General features: G+C 43.9%; 1 protein-coding gene across 1 annotated transcript; it reads left to right on the top strand.

Moving 5' to 3' along the window:
* Positions 1-11: 11 nt before the first annotated feature.
* Positions 12-17,089, top strand: LOC147200710 (uncharacterized). The gene is made up of 6 exons (XM_086119475.1): positions 12-136; positions 6,512-6,596; positions 6,712-6,822; positions 11,624-11,680; positions 13,477-13,629; positions 16,613-17,089. Exons 2-6 carry the CDS (start codon positions 6,516-6,518, stop codon positions 16,718-16,720), a joined length of 510 nt encoding a protein of 169 aa, XP_085975601.1. The 5' UTR covers positions 12-136; positions 6,512-6,515; the 3' UTR covers positions 16,721-17,089.
* Positions 17,090-18,388: the final 1,299 nt, after the last annotated feature.

The following is an 18,388-nucleotide window of genomic DNA, read 5'->3' as shown; positions in this document are numbered from 1 at the left end:
TTTTCCTCGAAGCTCCGCCTCCACCACATTTCATGAACTTCCAGTGTTGTAATTTCCCTTCTGCATAACTTCGTTTTCCAGCGCGACGGACATTTTCCTGCTATTCTCATCTGCACTCGTCCATTTTTTTGAAGAGGTATGTATTAATAGGACGCTATTTGAATTGCATTGCGCTTTCTCTTTTGACAGCCATCTGTTCAGTCCTACACTTGGTTGCTTTCATGGAAGGATCTCGTTTACGATTCGGCCGTTGGGATGCTCGCAAGTGACTTACTGATGCATACATGCCAGTTACTTTTCACAAACAACAACGTCTTTTATGCAGTAACGAGAAAATGGGAGATGACAAAACCATCAGCTGAGCGTCATCATTCTGCTAGTGGCTAAGATATTACTGTTGAGAGGGGCGTGAGCCATCATTTCACATTTGTGCATATGTGCGTGTGTGCGTGTGTGTGTGTGTGTGTGGATGATATATATATATATATATATATAGAGAGAGAGAGAGAGAGAGAGAGAGAGAGAGAGAGAGAGCTTGTGAATAAGGGTAACGAGATGACGACGTTGTTGCACAATTTCGCATAGTGAGCTCCAAGTAAAAAGTGGACATTTCCCCCACTTTATTTTCATCTCAAAATCATGATACATTATATGTATGCGCTGGTGATTATTAAAAAAAAATTGCATACCTGTCAACCTCGGCGAATAGCTGCCCTTATAAATGATTGTAATTCCCCTTACAAAGCAACTAAAAACCTTACAACGGCTTACCGCGCATGCGCACATCATGCTTGATCAATCCTACCGTACGCAGGGTTGAAAAAAAATAGAGGATTGACGATTACTTTTGCTGGTTTGCCGTGACAATAGTAGCGATCAACGATGGCATTGTCGTTGGCTACCAGCAGGTGAGACGATCTGGATTTAAGCCAAAATGGTCTTTGTGAGATCGGTGCACAATTTCTTTTTCCCGTATAAAAGTTGTAATACGCCGTACATGATTTGAAATGATTAAAAAAAAGCGGATAAAATATGGGGAAAACATACAAGTTGACAGGTATGAAATTGTAAGTAAAGCGGGATGGCGACCTGACTGCGGTCAAGCCAGCCTCCACTCGCAAAATTGAAGTCAAGTGAGCCGCCACTGCATTGTCAAAACTGTGCATTACGGTAATCTGCCCCCAGCCAGCGGAGTTGGCCACCTTCAAAATAAAAGCACACAACTAATGCATGCACGTCAGAGGATTGATTAAAACATTTTACAAAGCAACGATAAATTCACCCAGGGAGAATAAAAACGCTCAGAAAAGCACCAAGAAGCATTCTCAAGTTGAGAAAATGGTCAATGGTAATTCTACATAAATTTCACCTGAATTGAAATATATGATATATGTGTGTGTGTATATATATTATATATCCATCCATCCATTTTCCGAACGGCTTGATCCTTACTAGGGTCGCGGGGGGTGCTGGAGCGTATCCCAGCTGTCTACGGGCAGTAGTCAGGGTACACCCTGAATCGTGTGCCAGCCAATCGCAGGGCACACAGAGACGAACAACCATCCACGTTCACATTCACACCTAGGGACAATTTTAGAGAGTTCAATCAGCCTGCCATGCATGTTTTTGGAATGTGGGAGGAAACCGGAGTACCCGGAGAAAACCCACGCAGGCCCGGGGAGAACATGCAAACTCCACATAGGGAGGCCGGAGCTGGAATTGAACCCGGTACCTCTGCACTGTGAAGCCGACGTGCTAGCCGCTATTATATATCCATCCATCCATTTTCCGAACGGCTTGATCCTCACTAGGGTCGCGGGGGGTGCTGGAGCGTATCCCAGCTGTCTACGGGCAGTAGTCAGGGTACACCCTGAATCGTTTGCCAGCCAATCGCAGGGCACACAGAGACAAACAACCATCCACGCTCACATTCACACCTGGGGACAATTTTAGAGAGTTCAATCAGCCTGCCATGCATGTTTTTGGAATGTGGGAGGAAACCGGAGTACCCGGAGAAAACCCACGCAGGCCCGGGGAGAACATGCAAACTCCACACAGGGAGGCCGGAGCTGGAATTGAACCCGGTACCTCTGCACTGTGAAGTCGACGTGCTAACCACTGGACTACCGGGCCGGCCCATATATAGATATGGATATAGATATAGATATAGACAGATAGATAGATAGATAGATAGATAGATAGATAGATAGATAGATAGATAGATAGATAGATAGATAGATAGATAGATAGATAGATAGATAGATAGATAGATAGATAGATAGATAGATAGATAGATAGATAGATAGATAGATAGATAGATACGGGAACAACATCGGACATCTCAGTCCAGAAATGCGCAGTGCTGGGAACAGCAAGGATACTGCGCAGAACCCTCAAGTTTCCTGGCCTCTGGTCGAGGACCCAAGCTGAATGGGGGACGGACACCACCCGAGGGGTGAGACGAGGAATATTTTTTTAATTTTATATATGCACACACATATAAACAGCTTCTTCCCTCTAGCCATTAACTCCCTAAACAGTCACTGACGTAGTCACTCTTCTTGTACAACAAATACTGCTACTGGTCACTCTAAAATGGTTCAATGTTTTTCTGCACCAACTGTACCACTGTCATAGTATTGTATTCTGCCACTGATCACTTTAGCTCTGCTTGATACTTTGCACATTGTCTCACAGTTGTCACTGGGCGGTACCACCGCACTACGGTTCACTTACATTACAAAATGTCCTTCCATACCTATTTGTCATGTCCTTGTTTACGATGATACTAATGCAGCGTGTTATACCGGAGACAAATTCCTTGTGTGTTCTACATACTTGGCCAATAAAGATGATTCTGATTCTGATATATATATAGATGAGAGCTGTCAGTTTAGCGCGTTTTTATTGGCATCAATTTAAATGAGTTTTACCGGGATTCAATTTTTTCTCGCGAGATTAACGCGGCACACGTCACAGCGGATGTTACATTGCTCTATAAATAAACCAGAAACAAAACAACAAGCGCGCTGCAGAAGTCCACGCCCATGTCTGTTTTGCCAGCCACGGCAGCGCGAGACACCGAAAACGGATACTTAAAGAGTTTATAAATGGAAAGTTTACTTTTAAAAAGTTGCCAGATTGCTCCACTGACAAGACCAAAGTTACCTGGATGTTTTGCAGTCGTAAACTGAGCTATCATCATAGCACGTCAAGTCTGAAATACCACTTAATGGCCAAGCACACAGCTGATGTGAGTACTCCGCCCCCTCGTCTCAGACAGACAGCTATGGATCCTTTCAAAGCGAAGAAAATGGATGACATGACGAAGAACAAATTTGCTGAAGCCATAGCTAAATGTATGGATACTGCATGCAAGCCTGTCAACATTGTCCACAGCTCGACTCAAGCTGAAATCATTCGCATTGCTTCGAACGACTCCACTACGGATTGTCAGCGAGAGCCTCCATTACAAGCTGTGTACAGAGATTGTACGTAGCGGAGAAGGCTAAGGTACACCAAGCGGGAGAAGACACTGTTTCGGGAGAGAAATAAGAGACTAGGTTGATGAGCCTCTGGTGAATAAAGAGCAGGCATTCTGTTGAGTTCGATGTATGCCACTGACGCGATTGTTACTTGTTTGGAACTATTTTGTGTGGAAGGTTACAGTGTTCTGTGTCCATATAAATAAAGCGGGTGGAGCTTCTCTGTGTTCGTCTGACAGTGAAGGTGCGCTGAGGCACGTCAAGAGTTCAGCGGTGCAGTGGTAGCGACCTAGCAACCACACTGAAAATAAAACATCTCCAGTGTTGTCATCGAACCAAGTGTAGTCATCCGAAATGATGTCTACACAAAACCGTAGAGAGACTTCCGCGCAAGAAGGACCAACAAAATCAACATAGGCTGAGTACTAGTTTACCTTAGATGTGCACTTTATGTTATATTGCTCTGTTTTGATTCCATAAAAAGAGCTGTTAAAGCAGCTGTTGTGTGACAAAATATTTTTTTCACTGTTGTTGATGGACAGTAATATTGTGTGTGAGATTGTGTGAATAACTGCTCCAAGTGAAAAATGTTCATGTAAAATTGAAAATCGAAATTGTTATTTCAGTAAATATTTGCATTTTGCACATAGAAAACTGATTCATGATTCCATGTTGTTGAGAGCATTAAAATGGGGGAAAAATAGGACAAAAAAATATAAAAGGAAATTCAGAAGCCATCAAAAAATTCGTGAGTAATTACGATGAATTTTTATGGAATTTGAGTTCATTATGACAGTTGCATTTTTAATTAGATTAAATATTTGAATCGTTTGAGCTATATATATATACATCCTCATCTCACCCATCAGGTGGTGTCCGTCCCCCATTCAGCTCGTATCCTTGCTGTTCCCAGCGTTGCGCTTTTCTGGACTGAGATGTCCGATGTTGTTCCCGGGATCTGTTGCAACCATTCAACCAGTTTGGGGGTCACTGTCACGAATGCTCCGACCACCACAGGCACGACTGTCACCTTCCAGGCTCTCTCCAGCTCCTCGCTGAGCCCTTGGTATTTCTCCAGTTTCTCGTGTTCTTTCTTTCTGATGTTTCCATCACTTGGGATCGCTACATCCACTACAACGGCTTTCCTCTGCCCTTTATCTATGATCACGATATCCGGTTGGTTCGCCATGACCATCTTGTCAGTTTGGATCTGGAAGTCCCACAGGATCTTCGCTCTGTCATTTTCCACGACCTTCGGAGGTGTTTCCTATTTTGACCTTGGGGTTTCCAGTCCATACTCCGCACAGATGTTTTGGTAGACTATGCCAGCCACCTGGTTATGGCGTTCCATGTTGGCGTTCCCTGTCAGCATCTTACACCCTGCAGTTATGTGTTGGATCGCCTCAGGTGCCTCTTTGCACAACCTACACCTTGGGTCTTGTCTGGTGTGGTATATCTGGGCCTCAATGGCTCTGGTGCTCAGGGCCTGCTCCTGAGCAGCCAGGATGAGTGCCTCTGTGCTGTCCTTCAGGCCAGCCCTCTCTAGCCACTGATAGGACCTCTTGAGATCAGCCACTTCCGTTATGGTCCGGTGGTACTTCCTGTGTAGGGGCTTGCCCTCCCATGATGGTCCCTCTTTCAGCATCTCATCCTCTGTTCCCCATTGTCTGAGACATTCTCTCAGTAAGTCATCCGTTGGAGCCTTCTCCTTGATGTATTCATGGAGCTTGGATGTTTCATCCTGGACAGTGGCTCTCACACTCACTAGTGCCTCCTTCCTTATGGCTTGCGTACAGTCTCAGGGTGCTGGATTTGGAATGCAAACCTCCATGCATGGTTAGGAGCTTTCAGGTCTTAACATCCATGGTCTGAATCTCTTCCTTTGGCCACCTTATTATTCCTGCAGGGTGTCTGACCACTGGCAGGGCATAGCTGTTTATTGCCCGGGTCTTGTTCTTGCCATTGTCTGGTTTCTTAGGACTTGCTTCACCCGCTGGAGGTATTTGGCCATAGCGGCTTTCCTTGTTGCCAGTTCGAGGTTGCCATTGGCTTGTGGTATACCGAGGTAAATAAGGTGAGGATGTCAAAATGTCATATTTCAGATCCTTTTTTTTTTTTTAATCCAAACAACTGACGTGCATGCATTAGTTGTGGTTTAGTTTAGTTGTGTAGTTATTTCGAAGGTGGCCAACGCCGCTCGCTGGCGGCAGATTACCATAATGCACATTATTGACAATACCAGTGGCGGCTCACTTGACTTCAATTTTGCGATTGGAGGCTGGCTTGACCGCAGTGCGACATGGTGGTTACACACTCATTTTTGTCACGGGCCATATTGGAGTTCCGTCTTCTCTCGGTGAAAACAAATGTTTAATCGTCTCATCGCATTATTACTTGTACACAACAAATTAATGGATTGCCAGTTTTGAAATCAGTCCACTATGATAGTTTTTTTCAATTATGGTTCAAGTGAGTGTAAACAGGGTAAGAACATTTTTGCAAAATCTCACCGTTATTGAATACAAATGACAATTTCACATTTTGGTACAGATTTTGGCGAAGATCATGCAAGATGGCAGATGATTTCCTTTCGCAGTGTGTTTGACACCTGTGGGTTAGCACGTCCGCCTCACAGTGCAAAGTTCATGGGTTCGATTCCGGAGTACCCGAAGAAAACCCACGCAGTCGTGGGGAGAACATGCCAACTCCACACAGGAATCAAACCCTGCACCTCTGCACTGTGAGGCCGACGCGCTAACCAGTCGACCACCGGGACGCTGATATTGGCGCGGGTATATAATTGAGGAATTAGAAGGGGAAACCATAAAGGTCACCAGTGAAAGACTAATATGTTGCATTCTGTTCACTTGTGCTTTTTAACCTGCCTCCAACCTTAACATTTTCGGATTGTACTGTATGTAATTATATTTCCTGTCGATAGTATTTATGTGCTAAATAGTTCACAAAAAATCCTCTTCATATGAACCCTACTGTTCATACAGTATGTCATATTTTCTAAATTGCAGAAAAATGCCAATGGAAGGGCTGATGTCAGCAAATGCAGTCAGAATACAACATATCTTCTCCTGGTTTGACATGGAAGCGGCTGCAGTGAGTAAACCTAATAGTTAAAATTGACTTTGAATTCATATTTATTGATTACTTTTTCATTTCCAAATAATGAATAATAATTGGATGTGTGAGGTCACTTTTTTGTGTGCTTTAGGTAGTGACCATCATTTTGGGTCTGTTCCAACTGCTCCTGACTGCTCCACTGGCTTATACTGACCACAGTCTCCCAAACCTCTTCATACTCCCACTTGTAACAGGAATTATTGTATGTATCTCACTCAAGTATTTGAAGTGACCAGATGTGAGCGAGATATGGAATGTCACTTGTGTTGAATGTTGACTAATGAATGGCGTTGATGACTGACTGATGATGACCAATATGTTGTGGGCACACTTATTGCCCCCCGGCTTGGCGCCTGTACCTCGGTGGACGATAGGGTAGCCTCCCTCCGCCTTCGAGTGGGGAGACGGGTCATGAATGTTGTTTGTACCTATGCACCAAACAGCACTTCATAGTACCTGCGCTGCTTGGAGTCCTTGGAGCATGTGTTGGAGAGCGCTCCCCCTGGGGACTCTGTCGTTCGACTGCGTCAGGGGTCGGCAACCCAAAATGTTGAAAGAGCCATATTGGACCAAAAAAAACCAAAAAACAAATATGTCTGGAGCTGCAAAAAAAATAAAAGCATGCTGTATGTATCTATATTAGCTCTACTAACCTGCTATCAAAATGACTAAGTTGGCTCCAAATACACTGAGCCTCCATGATTATTTTTTTCCCTGCAGTGCATCCTGTAGAGCAGGGGTGGCCAACCTTTTTTGACCAAAGATCTACTTTTCAGTCAACCAGCCTCCCGAAATCGACCCGTTACCGCACGCGCGCATACGCACGCACTTACACACGCATGCCATAATGAGCAACAGGCAAAACGGCCCCTAAAATAAACGAAGCATGGGACGCACTTTTGCGGTGAGTTAACTATCGTAGCTCACGTGCACCGTTTAAAAATGCTTCTCTTGGCCCTCCAGATTCCTATTCTTTGCCAGTACCTTCAGTGAATTGCGCATGAAATGCCATCTTTTTTTTTTTTTAACAACTGCCCTGGCATCCCGTCCTCCTAATAGAAATGTGTGTTGCAGGCTATGACGTAAATCTTCTTGGACAGAAATGGTTAAATTTAATATTTACACACATTTTTACAGCATTGGAAAACGTAAAGAATGTTTGCGTCATGTTTATCCTGAAAGGACGTGATTGGGAGGAATGACCCCCCGGCCCCCTGTGCCGATTATAGCAGCAATCCCTGGGCCCGATGGTGGACATCAGTGGTCAGGGACGCTATCCAACTGAAAAAAAAAAGCGTATTGTCTGGCTTTTTTGGTGTGTGGGACTCCAGAGGCAGCTGACAGGTCTTCTTCTTCTTCTCGAGTCACTCGGTATCATCAAATGATTCCAGTCCATTGTTGGATGCATTGTCTGGCATTTGGGGTGAGATCAGCTCGGTTCTCTTGGGTGCAAGATGTCGGGAGGAGTGGGCAGACAAGGAGATGTTGCATGGTCTGATCCTCTCCACACAGACAAAAGAAGTCGCCATTCTCATTAAACCCCCACTTTATCAAGTTTGTTTTGCATCGGCCGACAGCAGTTCTCAAGCGGTTACGGCAAGACCAGAGTGGCCATGCTTCACTGGCACCAGATGGAAGACATTCGCATGGCCTGGTAAAAGACACTGTGTGTGGGGCTTGGGTAAGACCCACACACCACAGAGCGACACACTGCTTGTCCAGATTTCTGTCCAGAGCCTCTACAGAGTGCAAGAAGCTGTGTCTTCATTTTAACCTTTTTGCTGTTGGCTCAGGATTGTAGAGTTGGTGGCGGGTTTCAGTTTCTTGTCTCAGCTTTTCTTTCTGGGATGCAACTGTCCTTCGGATGCTTGGTGGAGCAATCCCACTGAGTAGGTATAGGTCATCAACCTTTGTAGGCTTCAAGCAGCCAGTGACAGCACGGCAAGCAGAGTTTAGCACTGTATCAACCCTACTACGCTATCAACAGCTGACAGCTACCAGCTTTAGCGGTCACTGATGCAAAAACCCGGGCGTGGGAGGAGTTTGGAGAGGCCATGAAAAATGACTTCTGGACAGCTTTGAGGAAATTTTGGTCCACGATCCGGCATCTCAGGAGGGGGAAGCAATGCATCATTAAAACTGTGTATTGTGGAGATGCAGCGCTGCTGATCTCGACTCTGGACGTTATGAGTCACTGTGGAGAATACTTTGAAGACCTCCTCAAATCCGCCGACATGCTTTCCACTGAGGAAACAGAGCCTAGAGACTCAGAGGCGGACTCTCCTATATTTGGGGCTGAAGTAACTGAGGTGGTCAAAAAGCTTCTTGGTGTCAAACCCCTGGGGTCCGTCCGGAGTTCCTCAAGGCTCTGGATGTTGTGGGGCTCTCCTGGTTGACATGCCCCTACAACATCGTGTGGACATTGTGGACACTGCCTCTGAATTGGCAGACCTGGATGATGGTCCCTCTTTTCAAAAGGGAGTTCGCCCAACCAGTGTGTTTTGTGGACTTGGAGAAGGCGTTCGACCATGTCCCTCGGGGAGTTCTGTGGTGGGTGCTTTGGGATTTTGGCATGGCGAGCCTTTTATGGCGTGGACTTTGGTCCACACTGCCGACAGTAAGTCAGATTTGTTTTCAGTGAGGGTTGGACTCTGCCAAGGCTTCCCTTTATCACTGATTATGTTCATAACCTTTACTGTCAGAATATCTAGAGTGCCCTCGGGGAGGAGATCTTGCCGCAAGTGGAGGACTTTAAGTATCTTGGGGCTTGTTCACGAGTGAGGGCAGGAGGGAGCGAGAGATCGACAGGCGGATCTACTGTAGTCTACTGTAATGCAGACTGTATTGGTCTGTCATGGTGATGAAGGAGCTGAGCTGAAAGGCAAAGCTCTCAATTTACCGGTCGATCTATGTTCCTACTCTCACCTGTGGTCACGAGCTGTGGGTTGTGACTGAAAGAACAAGATCCCAGATACAAGCGGCCTAAATGAGTTTTCTCTGCAGGGTGTCCGGACTCTCCCTTAGAGATAAGGGGAGAAGTTTGGTCATCCGGGGGGACTCAGAGTCGAACCGCTACTTCTTCACATTGATGAAGCCAGATGAAGTGGCTTGGTCATCTGATTAGGATGCCTCATGGACGTCTACCTCGTGAGGTGTTTCGGGCATGTCTCACTGGCAGGAGACCCCGTGGATGAACCAAGACACGCTGGAGAGACTAAGTCTCCCGGCTGGCCTGAGAACGCTTTGGGATCCCTCCGGAAGAGGTGGAAGATGTGGCTGGGGAGAGGGAAGCGTGAGCTTCCCTGTTAAGATGCTGCCTCCGCAACCCGATCCCGGATAAGCAGCAGAAAATGGTATGGTATGGTACCTATTTTTCCTCTCTACAGTATGTTGAGCATACTCACAGGTCTCAATTTTACATCTATAAATATTTTGTCCTTCCGCCATTTTACTGAATAACCCTGAATATATACCGGTAATTTAAAACTTCATAGAACAAGAACCCTTGGGTGCACCTTTACATTATAAATCATCAAAAGAAAAATACCAAAATGAAACAAATGTCAATCCATTCATCAGTCATAGGCCTTTTCATTTTGACCATCTCCTTGTAATAGTCTTCCTCGAGCCAAACACTAAGAATCCGAAAAAGATATTTATGATCGGAGGAAAAAATCTCTGGTGCCAAATCCTCTGACTATAAAAGAACATAGTTTAATGGAAACACGATGAGCAATCGTTGTCACAAAATCTGATGGGCCTCCTGCCAAAAAGGTAACAACACTGAGCTGAGCAAGACCAAAATATGTGAAAGGATTTTCGACATAAGCCTTCCACGCTGTCTTCAAAATGCAGATGTGTTAGTGTCGTCTTTTTAAAAAAAAAAAATTTAAGATGATTCTAAAGACTTGTCCAGCAGAAGTCTCTCCAAGTTTACATGGAATGATTGCACCAGCACTAAAGTAAGGGGCACCAAAATTTTTGACCACATCACATTCAATACTGCAATTTTACAAGTTTAATCTTGTGAAAAAAAAAATTAAGTCTGTATTTTTGACTATATTGGATGGTAAATGATTATGATAATGATGGGAGGGTGGAGGGGTACAGGAAAATCTGGACTGTGGCAAATCAGAGGAGGGTCCCACCCTTCATTCTCTGATTGACTGAAACCATGATGTCTGTCAGTTGAATGAGGCTTTTACAGTTGAGGAGACTTCCATCGGTGGGTTGCTTAAGCTCCAGCACGCCCTGCACCCTTGTGAGGATAAGTGGAACAGAAAATGGATGGATGGATGGATCTCTACTTTGTTTTACACATACTATGATAACTTTTATATCATGAGCTATTTCTTTCCTTCATACATTTCTCTTTCCATTGTTCTGATTCAAGTGTTCCTTCGTTTCAAGTACAGTAATTTAAAGAATCTGGGAGGCATAGATATTTTCCGACGTGTAATATTTTGAATAATTACTGTTCTTGAACCTTCATATTTACATTCTAATGGTGCTTTTTCATTGTAGATTTGACTGAATGCCCCTACCTTCTTAATATAATGACGATTCTTTGATGTGAAGGCAGTACAGATGTAAAAAAAAAATGGATCATGCTTTCAGTTATTCAAGCAAGACCCACAAAAAAGCAACAACTTGACAACTTTAGCATGGGTACTCTGAATTTTGTGATTTCTGCTTCAGAATTTAGGCAATCATTAACTGTAAAATAAATTCAATTAGAAGTTTATAGTCAAATGTGCCACATACAGTACGGCACAGATGACATTTCTTCCCTCTCAACCAGACAAGACAACAAGAGGAGCCTCTGCGGTTGTCAAATTGATTGAATTCCTAAAAAGTTCATATGTGTGTGTGTGTGTGTGTGTGTGTGTGTGTGTGTGTGTGTGTGTGTGTGTGTGTGTGTGTGTGTGTGTGTGTGTGTGCGTGTGTGTGTGCGCGCGCGCGCGTGCGTGTTTCTTTCTTTTTTTCTTTTCTTTTTTTAACAGATGGTGGCAGGTGGATCATTTACCTTGGCAAATAAAAGAAATCCCAGCAGACCCCTGGTAAGATTTTTGTACCAGATAAATTAATCTCAAAAGTTTGACAAGCAACTGAAAAATTGGAATCTAAATACGCTACAGATTATGACACCACTCTCAGTGTAGGTTGTTCATAAATAAGTCTTTTTGTACATTAAATAGGTTGTACTCACACATAACAGCATCAAGTGTGGCACTGACGTATTGAACAAGGCCACTGCACTCTATCGGGCTTGCTCGCTGTGAGCTTGTGGGCTACCGAACGAAATAAACAATTCATTTTCCCCAAGTGTTTCTACTGTCGGATGGGTACATGACAACATCTCAGGAAAAATGCATTTTGCTCATCAATTTAAAAGACATTGTGGTGAAATATCATGACGTGAAGGCAATATTCAGCAAAGAACTAGCCAATAGCAATTGAGTTGGTCCCTCATGCCCCATTACACATGACGCGCAAAGTTCTTTCATGTATCCAGACCAGAGCAGGATGTTCTGAGGGAGTATATCTCATCCTCCCTTACTGCAGGACTCATTCATCTGCCTTCATTTCATGTCGGGGCAGGATTCTTCTTTATTGACAAAAAGGTCAAGACGCTTCATCCATGTGTGGATTTTCTTGGTCATAATGAAATTAGGATAAAAAATAAGTATCCTCTATACCTGTTATGGTGAGCATTTACAACGTTACACTTGGCCACAATCTTCAGTGAGCTAGATTTGTGTAATGTGTACCACTTGATTTGTATGAGGGAAGGGGTGAGTGGAAAACAGCGTTCAATACCCCCATTGGACATTTTGAATATCTCGTCATTACATTCGGATTAACCAACATGCCTGCTGCATGACATGGGTTAACCAGTTTTGCTTTATGTATCTTCACAACATTTTGATCTTCTCTCGCAAGACAGAAGAGAACCATCAAAAATGTTCAACTTATACTTCAGTGGTTGCTGGAGAACAGGTTATTTGTTAAGGCAGAGAAGTGTGAATTTCATTCTAGCTTAGTGCAATTTTTGGGGTTCATAGTGGAGAAGGGTCGACTGTGAGCCGATCCAGCCCCAAGGTCCAAGCTGTGGTGGAATGGCCCACTCCAACATCTAGGAAGCAGTTACAGATGTTCTTGGGCGTTGCAAATTTCTATTCATTTGCAATTTTAGCAGTGAAGCAAAACCTCTGACTAAGCTTACGTCGGACTTTTGAGTGGACACCGGACACACTTTTCTCACGCATCCAAATCCTGAGTTTCCTTTTAATACTTTAGATACAGGACTGGGGGCCATCCTGTCTCAGCACTCTTTGGTGAAGCACTTTTATACCGCTTAATCCAATGTACTTCATTAAAAAAAAAAAAAAAATCAGATTCCAATGTGCCAGTATCCAAATGTGCCAGTACCCCAACCATGCCAGGGCTGCAAGGGCCCTTTAGAGCCGTTCACAACTATAGTTGTTATTATTATTATTATTTTGGACATAGAAGACAAACTCAGTTAAAAGAGAGCAATGCCACTCACTCAAAAAAAAAAAAGCTAAAATGTTTTTAAAGCCCAGAACCATTCTGGCAGAACGTTGAGAAATGCCCATCAAAAACCTGTTTGGAACATCCCACAGGTGAACCGGCTAACTAAGAACAGGTAGGTGCCATGATTACGTACCAACGGAGCGTCCCTGAATTGCTCAGTCATTCATTGGAATTGTGGTGTGTAAATATTGTACAATAAATATATATCCAATGTATTGTACATAAAGCAAGAATGTTTGTGGTTATTTACTTTATAATATTGCATTTTCAAGTGTACATTACTTTGTCCCCGCTGCAGCTTCTAGGTTCAGCCTGCAGTAATGGAGTTGGCTTTCTGAGTGCCCTGCTTGCCTTATGCCTTTACTGCTTCCGCCTCAACAGCGTAAACAGCGAACCTCCATGTACATCAGTGTTCATTGAAGAATATGGTTGTCCTGCGGATGTCCTGCTTGTAAGTTTGTTGATGCCATCGGAGTGCCTTTTTACACGAAAACCTAAAAGATGAAAAACAAGTCAAATGGTACCTTGACTTACAAGTGCTCCAAGTTAGGAGCCTTTCAAGTTATGAGCTGTCGCTTGGTCATTTTTTTGGCTTTGTATTGTGAGCCAAAAAGTCGACAACTCGAATTACTACAGGGAAACTATGGTGTCACTATTCACAAACAAATCCACACCTCTCGATAAAAGGATTCCATTGCTCGTCTCAACTTTTGTCGAGCATTTTAAAAATATATTGCTGCATACCAAGTTCTGAAAATGGAGTAAAAATCAGACATGCAAAAACAAACAAAGTTAAAACAATAATACCATATTTTCCGCACGATAAGGCGCACCTAAAAGCATTCATTTTTTTTCAAAAGCCGACAGTGCGTCTTGTAATTCGATGTGTCTCATATATGGACCAATATTCTGACTTTTTGGATGTAGTATTTTAAATGTTCTGTGAAGCGTTTTGTTCCAGCTGCAGCGGTTGTGAAAGCTCCATGTAAATAAATCTGTATTGCATTGTATTCCCTTTAGCGTAGCTCCATCTAGTCAATGCATAAAGTAAGTGCAGCCACAATTATCATTTCTATTCTATGATGCGCCCTATATACAGTAAATATTCCCATCCCCGGAATTCTATGAAAAGGAATATCCTTCACCCGGAATAAAAACCTATGCATTGACATTTTGATTACGATATTACGTGTTACCGGAACTTGCGTAAGCGGAAATTCCACTACCCGTAACTCGGATGGAGGCGTAATGCCGCGGGAGCTTAAATACACGCAACGCCCACCCGATGCGACGGAAAAGACACGACGCTGAGACACGTTTTCACTTCGCGTTTTTCAATCATCAGATTCGAAACGACGACGTGTAAGTGAGTTTTTATTGGCGTGCGTTTTACTGTAATTGTGAATGATTTTAACTTTATTCACTTACGTCCTGGAGAACGCGGCACTAGCTTAAAAGCAGCACCCACTCGACACGACAGAAGAAACGTGTTCGCTTCACCGTTTTCATTCATCAGATTCGAAACAATGACGTGTAAGCGACTTTTTATTGGCGTGCGTTTTACTGTAATTGCGAAAGATTTTAACTTTATTCACTTACGTCGTGTAGATCATGGCATCGAAATGTAGAAGAACTGTAATGACTGTAGCGGAGCGAGTGAAATGCATCCGTTTGAGCGAGGCTGGACACAAAGTACAAAACATCCAGCAGACACTTGGAGTCGGAAAGACGCAAAACTACGAAACTTTAAAAAACAAGGCATCGATTCAACTCCTGATGACAAGCCACCATCCAGCAAGGAAGCAATGCAAATACGATACGAAAACCTTTATTAGTCTCGCAATGGAGAAATTCCCAATTCACAGCAGCAAAGTTAGGAAAGGAGGAAGTAGAACAACAAAATATAGGAGCTGCTGGAAAGGCAGCCACTCTCGCGGCGCCATTTTGAAGTCAAAATAACAAAAATAACACAAGACAACACATAGGACACAGACAGTCGTGCAATCTTCAGCACTTTTCTGCATACACTTTGTTGTTTGAAGCAGTTAGAGATGAAAGAGGAGAGGATCAAAGTGTCCTTTCACCAGTGGATCACAGACGCCATGCTAAAAATGTGCACACGTCTGCTACAAGCTAAGTTTTGAAAGCAAACACGAAGCTGTAGCGTCCATTGACGAAAAGAGATTAGTTCACTTCTCCTGCCCCACGTAATCCGCTTCAAACTCCAAGCCGCGACTCCCAGTTCCAAATCCGCATCGGCGCTCCGCGCTAACGCTCCTTTCTTCTCATCGTCGGCTCCTCAAGACTTACATCCATCCAGCCGCAGACCGTTCAACAGCACCGATCTCTCCGCTGATAAAAGCGGGGCTGTGAAAAATGCTGCCCATTCCAGGCGCAAGACACAAGCGCCCCGGGACTGTCCAGCAACGACAGTCAAATGGCGCCGACATTCCTCCAGTCAAAAACAGTGCTGGTATACCCATGCTGCCGAGAAGGCGCAACCACCGAGCACAGAGTCTCCTCCTTGATGAATGTCGTGGCCAAAAAATGCTGAAAAAAGTCCACATCAGGTCCACACGACGTAACAACAAACACAAAGTGACAAAACAAACACAAAAACAACAAAAAAAAGCAAGGCTCATGAGAGCACTTGCTGACGGCTGCCTACTCGGGCGCCATCTTGACTTCAAATTTTTTTTTTTCAAAATTCGCACAACGAAATTACGCTGAAACACATAAGAGGCCAGACAAAGAGAGATCTTGATGCGCATTTGCATAATTACGAGGAGAAATACTGCAGCCCACGAGGCTTTAAATAGAATAATGCAAAGCATATAAATGGGAAAAGATGTATGAAATTATTTCTCCAGTCAGCCGCTTAAAAATGATCATCGGTGGCAGCTTTAGGCCCGATGCTGCTCAGCTCAAAACACAGGTAAAATGTGTTCTCTCGTGGCCGCTTGTTTTCAGTATGACGGAGGAGTCAGCTTTTTTATTTCCAGTCCGAGTGAGGGGCAAATCAAATGTGCATGGGTCTTTTTGGTTGTCTTTTTACACTGGCTCAGTTCTTCTTGCCGGAGCCTCCACCTTCGCACCATCGACTCGTCTATGCCAAGATTACGGGCAGCAGCTCGATTTCCTTCTTTAACTGCCAGAGTGATCGCTTTTAGTTTAAAAGCTGCATAATATGCTTTTCGTCTGGTATTCTCCATGTTGATCAGGGTTAGAAGAAAGACTGAAATAGGGAAGTTGTGATTACCGGTAATCATACAATTTCATTGGACCCCTTTGTACTACTCATTCATTTTATATACAGCTTGTAGCAAATGTAAGTAATGTGATGCACGCTGTGACCGTAACATTTATGACCCCAGAACCCTCATACTGGTCAATGGACTGCCCAACTTATAACACATTGTGTCCCTCTATTACAGGTACACTGCTGGCGTGTGACACTGCTGCTGCTGCTTTATGACATTGGTGCCATTGTCCTGCACGTACTCATTTCAGTCAACGCTCTCAAAGCCCTTAAAAACAACTGATATCTGGACGTAGGCACACCCAGAGACATTCATGTGCAGAGAAACAGCATACTGAAGTCATCTTGATTGATTGATTGAACATATAAACAGAGGAATGTATAATGGCAAATGAAAACCCTAAGAAAGGAAAAGAACATCAATAGCTGTCTTCGTTCAGCATTGGTAAAAAGTTAAAAGGGGAGTAGGAAGAAGTAAAAAAAAAAAAACCATATAGTCCTACCCCTTGTTCTCTATCAATTTTGCCTTATTTTATGTTACTCTGTTGAGTGACGATGTATGCCACTGGCACGATTGCTTAATGTTTGGTCCTATTTTGTGTGGAAGGATACCATGTTATGGGGTGTATATAAATAAAGGGGGTGGAGCTTCCCTGGAGTTCGCTTCTGGCAGTGACGGTGCGCTGAGGCACGTCGGGTGTTTAACGGCTCAGTGGTAGCGACCACACAGAAAAATAAGAAACGTCTCCAGTCTTGTGCCTCGAACAGAGTGTAGTCACCAGCAATGATGCCTACACATGACCGGCGAGAGACTTCCGCAGCAGTAGGATCAACATACTCAAGTAGCTTATTCATACTAGTACAGTAATGAAAGAAAAAAAGAACCCCAAAAAAAAAAGAAAAACATTTGTATGGAAAAAATATGCATATACTGTGTATATACACTCATTCATTCATTCATCTTCCGAACCGCTTTATCCTCACAAGGGTCGCGCGGGGAGCTGGAGCCCATCCCAGCTGCCTTCGGGCAGTAGGCGGGGGACACCCCGAATTGGTTGCCAGCCAATCGCAGGGCACACAGAGACAAACAACCATGCACGCTCACACTCACACCTAGGGACAATTTAGTGTGTTCAATCAGCCTGCCATGCATGTTTTTGGAACGTGGGAGGAAACCGGAGCACCCGGAGAAAACCCACGCAGGCCCGGGGAGAACGTGCAAACTCCACACAGGGAGGCCGGAGCAGGAATCGAACCTGGTACCCCTGCACTGTGAAGTCGACGTGCTAACCACTGGACTACCGGTCCGCCCTTTTGTATATACTGTATATATATAAATATATAGCAATAGAAAGCTGAATGGTATGAAGACGCCATGAGACGTATGCAGCCGACAGCACCACCCAACGGTAGCAAGGAAGTGAGACGATAGCTGAAGTGGATATGTACTATTTTCTGTTCCAAGTATCTGAATGAATATGCCTTTGTGGCTAAAACACTGTTTACATCCAGACTCAAGAGAGAGCATTTCAACACCACCGCTTCACAATACCACGTCCCAACCATTGATGTACCGTATTTGTCTGGTGTACCAAGTTAGGTGGCCAGTGAGTTTAAAAGGTACTCAAAATAGGTTAAAATATTCTAAATTCAAGTCATTTTAACTTTATAAATCACATAAAAACCTGCGCAAACATTTTCAAAACCTCCCCCATCAGATTTGAGACTTTTCATACAACTTAAATAAGGATTTTAAAATTTTCGACACTAATTTACGGTACTTAAGACCGGCAGACTAATACTACTCCTTGCATTTAAATCTGTAAGGGGTAGCTTGACTTACTTTTCCCAGAGGTCCACCTCTATGGGGTACGCCCTTCACTGCCTATCCCAAAATGAGGTGCTTTAAATGGCCATACTCGACTGATGGCGTCGGCCTTATCGCTGGAAA

This window comes from Hippocampus guttulatus, chromosome 9, assembly GCF_054856545.1.
Source record: "Hippocampus guttulatus isolate MCC_2025c chromosome 9, RoL_Hgut_1.0, whole genome shotgun sequence".
Classification (NCBI taxonomy): Eukaryota; Metazoa; Chordata; class Actinopteri; order Syngnathiformes; family Syngnathidae; genus Hippocampus; species Hippocampus guttulatus.
This window is presented reverse-complemented; position numbering and strand designations above follow the sequence as displayed.